The 14,198-nt window shown below is 39.2% G+C and overlaps 1 protein-coding gene across 1 annotated transcript in view; it reads right to left on the bottom strand.

The window, feature by feature from the left end:
* The window catches only part of LOC126470350 (glycine dehydrogenase (decarboxylating), mitochondrial), a 288,221-nt gene that overhangs the window by 38,044 nt on the left and 235,979 nt on the right, over positions 1-14,198 (bottom strand). The window contains exon 16 of the mRNA XM_050098138.1: positions 5,844-5,991. Within this exon, the coding sequence (XP_049954095.1) occupies positions 5,844-5,991 (148 nt within the window). The remainder of the gene's footprint in view (positions 1-5,843; positions 5,992-14,198) is intronic.

The raw sequence follows: 14,198 nt of genomic DNA, 5'->3' as shown, positions 1-14,198 counted from the left end.
TTTTTTGCATGAGGTGGCAAACAATGCTGAGTACTACTTTGTTTAACATTGGTAACAGAGTAAGAAAAGGTCACTCACTTTTTGCTCTGGAAACAGCTATTCAGAAATATGAGATATCTAGTTATATATGAACAAATATATTTAAAAACAAAGATGATGTGACTTACCATACGAAAGCGCTGGCAGGTCGATAGAAACACAAACAAACACATACATACACATAAAATTCTAGCTTTCGCAACCAATGGTTGCTTCATCAGGAAAGAGGGAAGGATAGGGAAAGACAAAAGGATGTGGGTTTTAAGGGAGAGGGTAAGGAGTCATTCCAATCCCGGGAGCGGAATGACTTACCTTAGGGGGAAAAAAGGACAGGTATACACTCGCACACACACACGTATCCATCTGCACATACACAGACACAAGCAGACATTTGTAAAGGCAAAGAGTTTCGGCAGAGATGTCAGTCGAGGCGGAAGTACAGAGGCAAAGATGTTGTTGAAAGACAGGTGAGGTATGAGCGGCGGCAACTTGAAATTAGTGGAGGTTGAGGCCTGGCAGGTGGAAGTACAGAGCCAGGCCTCAACCTCCGCTAATTTCAAGTTGCCGCCACTCATACCTCACCTGTCTTTCAACAACATCTTTGCCTCTGTACTTCCACCTCGACTGACATCTCTGCCAAAACTCTTTGCCTTTACAAATGTCTGCTTGTGTCTGTGTATGTGCGGATGGATATGTGTGTGTGTGCGAGTGTATACCTGTCCTCTTTTTCCCCCTAAGGTAAGTCTTTCCGCTCCCGGGATTGGAATGACTCCTTACCCTCTCCCTTAAAACCCACATCCTTTCGTTCTTTCCCTCTCCTTCCCTCTTTGCTGATGAAACAACCATTGGTTGTGAAAGCTAGAATTTTGTGTGTATGTATGTGTTTGTTTGTGTTTCTATCGACCTGCCAGCGCTTTCGTATGGTAAGTCACATCATCTTTGTTTTTAAATATATTTTTCCCGTGTGGAATGTTTCCCTCTATTATATATATATATATATGAACGAAGTTGCTCATAGGTTAGTAGAAGTAGTTCATTAGAAAGAACAGTAAAATAGAGGAAGCCATACAGCCTCAAGGCCTTATGGTCCATGAAATGAAGACCAAGTGCATGATGCTCAACGTGAAGGAACTAAAAATCTGAATATACACTCCTGGAAATTGAAATAAGAACACCGTGAATTCATTGTCCCAGGAAGGGGAAACTTTATTGACACATTCCTGGGGTCAGATACATCACATGACCACACTGACAGAACCACAGGCACATAGACACAGGCAACAGAGCATGCACAATGTCAGCACTAGTACAGTGTATATCCACCTTTCGCAGCAATGCAGGCTGCTATTCTCCCACGGAGACGATCGTAGAGATGCTGGATGTAGTCCTGTGGAACGGCTTGCCATGCCATTTCCACCTGGCGCCTCAGCTGGACCAGCGTTCGTGCTGGACGTGCAGACCGCGTGAGATGACACTTCATCCAGTCCCAAACATGCTCAATGGGGGACAGATCCGGAGATCTTGCTGGCCAGGGTAGTTGACTTACACCTTCTAAAGCACGTTGGGTGGCACGGGATACATACGGACGTGCATTGTCCTGTTGGAACAGCAAGTTCCCTTGCTGGTCTAGGAATGGTAGAACGATGGGTTCGATGACGGTTTGGATGTACCGTGCACTATTCAGTGTCCCCTCGACGATCACCAGTGGTGTACGGCCAGTGTAGGAGATCGCTCCCCACACCATGATGCCGGGTGTTGGCCCTGTGTGCCTCGGTCGTATGCAGTCCTGATTGTGGCGCTCACCTGCACGGCGTCAAACACGCATACGACCATCATTGGCACCAAGGCAGAAGCGACTCTCATCGCTGAAGACGACACGTCTCCATTCGTCCCTCCATTCACGCCTGTCGCGACACCACTGGAGGCGGGCTGCACGATGTTGGGGCGTGAGCGGAAGACGGCCTAATGGTGTGAGGGATCGTAGCCCAGCTTCATGGAGACGGTTGCGAATGGTCCTCGCCGATACCCCAGGAGCAACAGTGTCCCTAATTTGCTGGGAAGTGGCGGTGCGGTCCCCTATGGCACTGCGTAGGATCCTACGGTCTTGGCGTGCATCCGTGCGTCGCTGTGGTCCGGTCCCAGGTCGACGGGCACGTGCACCTTCCGCCGACCACTGGCGACAACATCGATGTACTGTGGAGACCTCACGCCCCACGTGTTGAGCAATTCGGCGGTACGTCCACCCGGCCTCCCGCATGCCCACTATACGCCCTCGCTCAAAGTCTGTCAACTGCACATACGGTTCACGTCCACGCTGTCGCGGCATGCTACCAGTGTTAAAGACTGCGATGGAGCTCCGTATGCCACGGCAAACTGGCTGACACTGACGGCGGCGGTGCACAAATGCTGCGCAGCTAGCGCCATTCGACGGCCAACACCGCGGTTCCTGGTGTGTCCGCTGTGCCGTGCGTGTGATCATTGCTTGTACAGCCCTCTCGCAGTGTCCGGAGCAAGTATGGTGGGTCTGACACACCGGTGTCAATGTGTTCTTTTTTCCATTTCCGGGAGTGTATTATCAGAAACAGGCTTCAATTTTGAAGATGTACAGAATTTTGAATATCTGGGTTATATAATTAGTAGGACAAACTCCATGTCAACTGAAATAAAATCACATGGCTTAAATGGTACTTACACATATGTATGTTACTAGTCTCCATGATAGATTAAACTGCCAGTGGATAAGCTCAGTCAAATGGATCAGGCCAGATGTGACACCAAGACATTTACGAGTATCAGCTCATAATATTTGAACACAGGGTGCTGCACAACATCTTTGGGACAGTTCAGGCTAATATTGATACATGGAGAGAAATAAATGTAACATGTGGAAATCAAACAATAGAAAGAATGGATGTGTCTAAATTTCTTGGAGTACATATTGATAGCAAAATGAACTTGTCCTTCTATATACAACAGACCCTACAAAAATTCAGCTTGGCTATGTATGCTATCAGAATGATGTCTTCCATTGGAGATTTAACCACTATGAAGTCCGCATACTATGGATATTTTCACTCCGTTATGTGTTGCGGAATTATCTTCTGAGGAAATTTAGCTTTGGCAAAGAAATTTTTTTGGCCCAGAAAAGGGCTATTAGAATTATGTGCAGAGTACCGCCTAGGACATCATGCTGTAACCTTTTCAAAAAGCTGCAAATAATGACCACTGTATCCCAGTACATATATTCGCTGATGTGTTTTGTAATTAAGAACCCTGCACAATTTCCATCAAATAAGAACTATCACAAATATAATACAAGAGGGAAAGAAAATCCTCATTGTGAACTTAAGAACCGGACAGTTGTTCAGAGAGGTGTCAAATGATCAGGAACAAAAATTTTTAACCATCTCCCTGACCAGATAAAATGTTTAAGAGAAAATGAATCTCTTTTTAAAGCAAAACTAAAGGAATATTTGTTAAATATGTCTGTTTATACATTAGAAGAGTTTTATGATGCAAAAAGGGAAATAGCATTTAGATAGAATTGTCCATCTTGTTAACAAAGAAATGTGCTTGCAATTTTTCTCCAAATTAAAACATGAAATTTTGTATTAACACTCAAAGAACTCTGCTGTTATATGTACAGTATCTGTTTTTACTCTAAACTTTGTATTAACTATATGCAGTTATGTAGAACATTTTTTATATATTTAATGAAGACTGTTTTGTATCTTTTTGTATGTTTGTTGTTTTGTATGTTTGACTCGTTCCACATCTCATGTGACGTGCTCACAATATGAGATCTACGGAACATGAAATAAATAAACAAATAAATAAAGAAATAAATAAATAGAGCAAATGTTGGTATAGATTGCTTTATACAAGGAACTAACATTGTAAAATCAATATGAAGCAAAAGGATAGATTGGCTTGGACACGTTCTTAGGATGGATGCTGACAAAAGATGCTTAACAATGTAGGCCTACTGAAAGAAGACAGCAGTGCATGGACAATGTGGAAGAGGATATAAAAACTTTTGGAATCACTGGATGGCAAAAACTGCATTGATGGAGGGCAGGATGGAGGAACCTTGTTAAAGAGGCTGAATTCCCACATAGGGTTGTAATGCCATGATAAGAAAAAGAAAGAAGAAGAAGAAGAATCGAGGACTACTTGATTTTATGTTTCTTTAAGTCCATGACCTCATGTCAAGCTCAAGATTAGTCAAGAATTCACTGGACACTACTACAATTATCACAAAATAAGGTTCCATTATAGATAACAGTATCATCTGTTAGAAGCCTGAAGTTTCTATCAACATTTTCTGCTAAAACAATAATATATTATACGAGTAATAATGGCCCTATCACATTCCCATGGAGCACACCAAAATGACTGTCTCTGTGGATGATTCTCCATACAAATGCTGCATTTTCTTGTAAAGAAGTTTTCTATCAAATAACTTTTGCAAGCATCAGTTCATTACTTGAAGAAATTGCACATTTTCACTCTGGAATGTGAGAATGTGTGTCTGCAATGTTCCATTATATGTATGGTTGAAACTGGTGATGGAAATAATGCTCCAGCTAAAACATTTAAGCTACTCTCTCTCTAGTTAACACCATTCAAATTTAGTTTTTGCCTTATGGAAATCATTTTTGTTTAGAGTGTAGCCTTTTGAAGCTGGAAATACAGTTTCAAAGTATATAAAGACACTTAAACACTATATTCTCAAATTAAAAACAAGCTCAACAATGACTAGATGCCTCGTGGGATCAGCCGTGTGGTCTAAGGTGCTGCAGTCATGGACTGTGTGGCTGTTCCTGGTGGAGGTTCGAGTCCTACCTCGGGCATGGGTGTGTGTGTTTGTCCTTAGGATAATTTAGGCTAAGTAGTGTGTAAACTTAGGGACTGATGACCTTAGCAGTTAAGTCCCATAAGATTTAAGACACATTTGAACAACAATGACTAGTTATGTTTTCTTGTATATGGAATGTTGTAAAGCTGCTGACAAAGAGAAACACTGCCGGTCATGTTTCTGTTTTAGCTTGGGTAAAAACTTAGGTGTAATCAAAATATATACCCATAATTTATTTACTGTGTTAGCATATTTTCAAAATGTAGCGTATTGGCAACCTTGCCACTTTCATAAGCGATTGATACTAACTTTTTCCACAGTTTCTTTTTCAACTAGTTACTAATATTTAAGTACATGTTATTGAATATGATTTAACTAGGAAACATGAATTGTTCAATGCAGTGTTTGTTTGTCTATTGTTGTTCTTTTACTGGCACTACAAACAAAAATCAGGTAAAGCAAACGTAAATAGCGAATTTTATCATGAATATTGATTGGTAATAAGTGTAACTAACAGCAGCAATTTTTACAGTTTTTCTTCATTAATTTATTTTCTTACTTATTCCACATCCTTTAAGTATCCCCTCTAGTCTTTTATCTTTTTTTATTTACAGTGAGTGAATCAGTTTTTATTTGACACAGAATTTGATTTACATACGAATTCTCTCATTCACCTGATATATAGCAATCCTCCTGCATTATTACTCCCTAGCCTGTTCTCCAGCCCAAAGAAAAATTTCATAACTTATCAGGTATATTTGTCTGAGAATTTTGTGGCTAGAACATTAGTAATAAATAATGATCAGTTTTACTGAAAAAATTCTGCTCTCACATGAATATCTGTAGTTCTGGCCACAGTCTAATTTTAGCAATATGTTTACCAAGGAATAGTGAGAGTAACAATTGTACCAGAAAATCTTCCCAGAGTTCAATATTGTTAACTAACCTTTATATATGCCCAAGAAATTGGTAAGATTGCAGAGGAACCAAATGGTGCAGCACTGACAACACCAAAAGACTTCGACTGTTTACCCATATCAGCCATTGGATTGACAATAGGATGTGTTGGTAAGAATGGAGCAAGATGAGCTTTTCTGGAAACAAATGAAAAATAAAATCACACAGTTTGCTGGAAATATATAAAGGAAAATAAATATATTTGTAGATAAGAGTATTTATTCTTGCTGCTAGAAGTAAAAATTTGTTTGTCTTAATGAATTCAGGTTTCATTGACAAATAGCAGCAAAATGAAAAGAATTTGCTAATAAATTGTACTTTGAAATGAGGATTTTGCATTTTGAAACACTGTACTCTTATTAATTAACTGTCTGTTAATTGTTTCCTTACACTTTAATTATTTTGCAATTCAACAGGGCTGTTTTTCTTGAAATAGATACAATAATAAAAGACTCTTATACTAATCATGAAAAATATTAATTCTGGATTATGTGAACATACTCTGAGTATTATAAAGTATTAGCATATTACAAGTGCTTAAACAGGAATGACCTTTATGTGAAGTAAGACCACTCTAACAAATTTTACATAATATTTCAATTTGCGCATTGAAAAATGTGCATATCAAATTCACAGGAGAGGGTTCTGAAGGCTGACCTCTACTATACTACTGCATTATGAACCAAGGTTACTGAACAAAAGCCGGCCAGTGTGGCCGTGCGGTTAAAGGCGCTTCAGTCTGGAACCGCGTGACCGCTACGGTCGCAGGTTCGATTCCTGCCTCGGGCATGGATGTGTGTGATGTCCTTAAGTTAGTTAGGTTTAATTAGTTGTAAGTTCTAGGCGACTGATAACCTCAGAAGTTAAGTTGCATAGTGCTCAGAGCCATTTGAACCATTTTTGAACTGAACAAAACATTGGAAGATACCTTAACACAGCCACAAAAAACCAAGAGTGTTCTACAGATGACAAAAGTAAATACTGCTTGCTGTACTCAATGCCTTGAAAGCATGTGCACTGCTTTTAGACAAAAAGCTAACTCAGAAAATTCCAGGTGCTATGTCTTACGTGGAATACAAAACATATTGCAGAGGTGATATTTGGAAAATCCAAAATACTTTTCTTCCCTTATTTATGGAGAGGCAATATGTAAGTGATCAGGAACTACTAAAAATTATTTGTTCCCCAAAATTAATAAAAATCATGGTAAGAACACGCTCCAATCACAGCCTCAACAACTCCTGAAACTATCACAGGTATATGCTCTAAATGGCAAACATGTCTTCATTAGCAGGAGATTATACAAGTTCCACATATGTCACTTATTGTTTCTGAGAGCTACTTCAAGAAAAACTATGTTCATGTAGTAATGTTATGTAATAGAGTCATACAAAGAAAGTTGTTATGGCCAAGTTTGCTGTAATGTTAATTCCAAAGAATTGGTTTTCTTCCAAAGAAAATGTGTGTCAGATCAAGTCACTTTGGATATTTCATTGAGTACTTCATGCATATATTTGGAAACTAGATTTCCCAGTGCTACAAAGCTTTTTTTGCACTTCAGTTCATTTATTTTAAATAATTTATATTACTTATCTTAACTTTTGCTAATCAAAACATTGTGCATTTCTTTGTCTCATGCAGTTACAGCTCTGAAATATTTTTCATCAGGAAACATTAAGGAATCATTGTTGCTTGAAGGATGCACTTCCTGCACCCTTATTTTAGAATGATCGTTATGAATAAGAAGCAATTTTCTTGAAACCAGCTATGGAGCTTTTGGAAATGTACATAGATTTGGGTTTCCAGGGCCTAATAGCTGAGTGACTGGTGGTAGGTACATCCAGTCTGAGTGACTGGTGGTAGGTACATCACACCCAGTTTGTCTTGCATAACTGGATTATTATTTGCACTGCGTACATTGGCTACAATGGTTGTAGGACACTAAGGGAATTGAAGAAACTTTTTGTTTTGATGATGGCTCACCTGCTCCATTGCCTTCAGGATTGCTTATAGTTTCCACTAAAAACTATAACCTTTCTGAGGAGTCTATACCCAAAGAGGCAGCTGGCAAAGACTATCTCCATATTTTGAGCCATCTGCATAAAATTTCAGACCTTATCTAAAATGTTATAAAAACCGACCTAAAATTATATTTAGAGTGAATTAGTTCTTGAATGTGATCAATTCTAAACTAATTCTGGTCCTCCTACGTAGCCAAAGGTTTCTTTATTTCAATCTTGGCATAAAACATCAATACTTTCCACACACATTTCTAATGTGAAATGCTTTGCATGTATCAATATAGGCCCCATTGGTAGCCATGAGCTGTTAAAGAATAAATCAAAGAGTGGGTGGCCAATGGAGTAGTACACAGGTGTGAGGGGACAGCAACACATTTTGTTTGGAGGTAATGTCCCCCATTCTAAATTCAAGCAAATTAAAAACAGCATATAAACAGTTAAAAAGGACCCATACAGAATTCTCAATTGGAAATCTAGTGCCAGTTTTATCTACCTATTTCTCAAGCTTCCAAACTTTCAGCTGTTACTGACACATGGTGCTTGCAATGCTGGACGAGGAGCTAAAAATAGAGAATGGCATGTGCTGCACGCAGTTCTGCAAGATGAGCTAAAAATAGAGAATTGTCAATGACTAGGGAACACTGGATGGAGTCCCTTACAGTGGACATATTACTGTTAATATCCACTGAAAACACAGTCACACTTAAAACTCTACTTTGAAGATCTCAGTTCTCTAGATCAAAATTACTAAACAAAATATTGCCAACAATACCACGAACCTACTATGCGGTCATAGTAGGAGGAGAGGTGATACTCCTATGTGGCACGTCCCAGGTGGCGGATAGGGAAGTCCTCACTGGTTTATTGGTGGACTTGAGTGAAATAAAATAGCTCTCGCGGACCAAACACACCCTCTGCGGTTAACAACCATAGTTGTAAATCGGAGCTTGCACCAACTAAGGTTGACAACCTTCGAAAGTCAAAAATGGAAAGGTCTTTTAGGAAAAAAATTCCACCATCCTGCTCAAAAAGGCAGGAAAAGGCTACATCAGATTCGGTGGTTAGTCAACTAGAAGACAGCAATGAATTGGAGCATTTGCAACCATCAAAATGCACACTAAAATACAAAAAGAAGATAAAACATGAGCAAATAAATTATATAGCAACACACAACATAAACTCACTACTTCAGACTGGAAAACTCAAGGAGCTCACAGATGAACTAAATAAACAAAAAATTTTAATAACAGGGATCCAAGAAATGAGAAACACCACAGAGGACCCATTTGTATCACAAGGATACAGAATTTGTAATGGGAAACCAGGACCGAGGGCAATGAAACAATGTCCCCAGTTTGGAACAGGGTTTTTAGTAAACATAAAAATAATAGATTCAGTAATGGATTTCCAAGCAGTATCACCAAGAATTGCGACTCTAAGCTTTAAAACAATGAATAAAACCTATACAATAATAAATGCTCATGCCCCAACAAATGAAAAAAATTGTCTAACAAAAACAAAGGAAGAGGTAGATAAATTTTGGGACCTTCTAGAACAAACTGTGAACAGAGTAAATAAAAAGAACGTAAAAATCTTGTTGGGAGATTTCAATGCTCAGTTGGGAAAAGAAAGGAAATATAAAGATATAGTTGGAAAATGGAGTCCACATAAATTTACGAACAAAAACGGTCAAAGACTTGTAGAACTCTGCAGAGAACACAACATTATATCTAAATCAACACACTTTAAGAGGAAGCCAAGTAAACTTAAAACATGGAAACATCCAGACTGGAGGAAGGGGGTGTGGCAGCTAGACCATGTCTGTATGGACAAAAATTTTCATAAGGAGATCCACAATGTTAAAGTACTGAGAGGAGCAGACACAGGCTCAGACCATTATATAGTTAAAATTAAAATCAAATTCACTCCGTTGAAGAAGAGGACCAGAAAAACTAATAAAATAAAAAGGAGGTTTGACCCACATCAGCTAATTAAAAATAATAAATACCAACAAATAACACAAACCATCAAATTAACAGATGATCTAGAACAACTAGTGCCTAATCTTAAAAAAAAAAAAGCAGAGAATCTAGCTCCCTTGAACCCACGAAGGAAACATGCATGGTGGACATCAGAATGTGACAAATTCCATGAAAATAGACACCAAGCATGGTTAAAGTTTCAAACACATAAAACTGAAGAAAATGCCATCAACCTAAAAAAAGAAAGAAAAAAATTCACACAAAATATTAGAAGAATCAAGAGAGGATTCCATAAAGATATTATAAACTCTATAGAAGGTAATTATTATAAAACCAACTCCAGGAACTACTATAAAACCTTTGGGAAACAACTACAACAATATGGGGCCCCTACACTAATACTGAAAGACGAAGATGGAAGAATGACACATAGTAACAAGGAAAATGCAGAAATCATGGCAAAAGTATTTAACAAACTTCTGAATTGCAAGGAACCCAAAGAACCTCTACAGATCAACATAAATAATCCAATAAAAACCAAACCTAACAAACTAGACCCTCCAACTTTCCAACAAGAAGTAGGAAAAAAAAAAAAAAAATTATAAGGCATGTGGACAAGATCAGGTTTTTGTTAAAATGTGGAAATATGCAAGTGACACAGTCAAGACCTCCTTACACATGGCTCTAACAACAATCAGGGTTACAGAACGATTCCCCGAACATTGGACCACATCTATCATCCACCTACTACACAAAAAGGGAGATAAGAGCAACCCAGACAACTACAGAGGAATCTCTCTCCTAGACTGCACATACAAAATTCTATCCAAGATCCTATATGAAAGAATCAAGGAGCAATTAGAACAGGAGTTAGGGGAATATCAGGGAGGTTGCAGACCATGGAGAAGCTGTGCAGAGCAGATAATTAGTTTAAAATTGATTATGGTATACTACAAGAAACGGAACAAACCTCTGGCAATAACATTTGTAGATTTTAAGAAGGCATATGACTGTCTCCACAGACCTTCAGTATTAAAAATTTTAAGAAATCTAGGACTCCATCCAAAACTAATTAAAATAATACAACTCACTCTAACCAACACCAAATCAAAAGTGAAATTTAGAGGAGAAATTTCAGAACCATTCCTCATAAAAACAGGCTTAAGACAAGGTGACTGCCTATCACCATTACTGTTCAACTGTGTACTGGAATACATAATAAGAGGATGGTACAAGGACAATCCAAAGATGATAAGAATTGGAAGCGCAAAAGATGATATTAGCTTAAACTGCTTGGGATTCGCTGATGATCTTGCTATCCTAGCCAACACCATTCAAGAAGCCAGGCAACAAGTGAAATCACTACAAGAAATAGCAGAGAAAGTAGGCCTTAGAATATCATTTGAAAAAACTGAGCTTATGCTAACTGATCCACCACTTGCAAACAAAATTACAATAGGAGAACAGGAAATCAAAATTGTTGATAAATTTAAATATTTAGGCAAAATAATAACATACAATCTAAATGAGAAGCCATCATGGCAGAATAGAATAAAAAAACTGAACTACGCAAATTACATTATCAAAACTACATACAAGGAAAAAAGCCTATCTATAGATGCAAAATTAAAACACTATAAAACAGTTACACAACCAGAAATAATGTAGGCAGCTGAAACTATCTTCAAAACAACTAATACAGCAGAAACCGAAAGAATACTAAAAATAGAAAGAAGAATAATTAGGACATGTATAAATAAACAGTATAAAATAAATGGACATTGGAGAATAGCATCAAATGAAATAGTATATAAGAAAATAGAACCACTCATGAGCACGATCAGGAAGAAATGCATCTCATTCTTTGGACATCTGATGAGAACTCCAGAAAACAGAATTAGTGAAAAAATAATACAAAAATTGTGGAATAGCAAGGGCGACATTAAATGGATCACAGAAATTAAGGAAGATATAAAAGAACTCCAAATTACGGTAGATGACCTAAAAAACAAGACAGAGAAAACCAGAATACTGCAAGACCCACAAACCAGACTACAAATGAAAATCAATAAAAGAAGTACAGGAAGAGTGGTCTCAGATGAAGAAAGAAAGAAAATATCTGGAAGAATGAAGAAATATTGGGCAGACAAAAGAGCAAAACACCTTTCATATAAGAATAGACTCTAATAATTATATTACCTAAATATCATATTAAGTTATTGTTGAGTCAAATTGTATCCCTGTGTAACAACTTGTTTACAACTTTGTATTTTTGACTAGAGTGGTCCAATGAAAGCCATAAAATAAATAATGATAAAAATAATAATAATTGCCAACAATATTTAAAAATAATGTGAGGAAGGGAAGGACTGTAGGAATACTGGTAAACATCACCTTTATGCCCCATTCATGGAGTTGCCTGAGGATATTATGCCTTTTAGTAGCATTGTAAGCCTTCAAGGGCAAATAAAAATATCTTTTAGGTGATGCCTGTGGAGAAAAGCTTGTTGTATAACCACCTCCAGAAGGATTGATTATTGATTGTCAATCATTATTTCCTGAACCCACACTTAAAGATCCAGACTTCTAAAATCCAGACAAAATGTCAGTTTACCATCTGCTCCAATATTTCTCCTATGCAGATAGTGAGGGCAGTACTCTGAGATGTATCAGAGGGGGTTTAGAATGACACTTTTCAATTAGTCAGGAAATTGTCCAGATACCCATGACGGTTTCTTTGCTGTTATTTGTGGGGTGCTGTAACATTCTCTATTGGACCCTATTCTGACCATCAGGTTTTGTGCAATGAGCTGCAGAAAATGCTGAATCCAGCTCTCATGTGGAGAATGGACAGTTATACATTTCATCACTGGTGGAACTGAAGTCCCCACCAATTGCATGCTAACTCCTGTTTTAACTCTACAGCCATCCACCTCAGTGGCACATAGCACACCTTGGAGCTGAGGTTCGTTCTCTCTCTCTCTCTCTCTCTCTCTCTCTCTCTCTCTCTCTCTCTCTCTCTCTCTCTCTCTCTCTCTCTCTCTATATATATATATATATATATATATATATATATATATATATATATAGAGGGAAACATTCCACGTGGGAAAAATATATCTAAAAACACAGATGATGTGACTTACCGAACGAAAGTGCTGGCAGGTCGATAGACACACAAACAAACACAAACATACACACGAAATTCAAGCTTTCGCAACAAACTGTTGCCTCATCAGGAAAGAGGGAAGGAGAGGGAAAGACGAAAGGATGTGGGTTTTAAGGGAGAGGGTAAGGAGTCATTCCAATCCCGGGATCGGAAAGACTTACCTTAGGGGGAAAAAAGGACAGGTATACACTCGCGCACACACACACATATCCATCCGCACATACACAGACACAAGCACACATTTGTAAAGGCAAAGAGTTTGGGCAGAGATGTCAGTCAGGCGGAGGTAAAGAGACAAAGATGTTGTTGAAAGACAGGTGAGGTATGAGCGGCGGCAAATTGAAATTAGTGGAGATTGAGGCCTGGCGGTTTCTCGTTATCCGCCAGGCCTCACTCAGTGCACACTCAGTGCACTCTCTCTCTCTCTCTCTCTCTCTCTCTCTCTCTCTCACACACACACACACACACACACACACACACACACACACACACACACACACACACACACACACACACACACTACTAGCAGGATACAGCACACTGGTCCAAAGTGGTGGCAGTTGGAGCCAATAGCAGGGGCAGGACAGTGTACCAGGTGGACAATGGAGCATAGGGCCAGAATGTGCTGACTGATGACAGCACCAGGGAGGACACTGGCATGTCTTTGTCATCAGCAGCAGATGGTTCCCAGTGCAAAGCAGACAGGGCTGAACCCACTGGTGACAAAATGGCTGAGGTGATGATGGTGAGGGGGCCAGTGGAGATGGCCCATCCAGGAAAGAAGGCTGTAGCAATGTACAAAAGGCTGGAGACAGGCTGCGCCGCATGTGGTGAGGCAGCCAGTGAGAAGAGGGTGCCTGCACAACAGGTGATGATGGGCTCAAGGTGGAGAGCAGAGGGATGGGCTGTGGCGATGGGGTTACACCTGTAAAATGGTAACTTCTAGCAGCAAGCGGGGTTGCAACTAATCAAAGTGGAATACACCAGCCAATTGGCCATATGGACATCATGAAGACAGCATGCCCAGCAATGGACAACAGTGCCCAGTTTCCAATTGGGCTGGCAACCAAACCCTTGCATCCACATTGACGATCCTGACACAAAGAGGCCAGACAAGCCTGACTGCAGCAGATGCAGTATAGACCACAGAAGGTGGAGGAGTGTGTGAGGCT

Source organism: Schistocerca serialis, chromosome 3 (genome assembly GCF_023864345.2).
Source record: "Schistocerca serialis cubense isolate TAMUIC-IGC-003099 chromosome 3, iqSchSeri2.2, whole genome shotgun sequence".
NCBI classification, from domain to species: domain Eukaryota; kingdom Metazoa; phylum Arthropoda; class Insecta; order Orthoptera; family Acrididae; genus Schistocerca; species Schistocerca serialis.
This window is presented reverse-complemented; position numbering and strand designations above follow the sequence as displayed.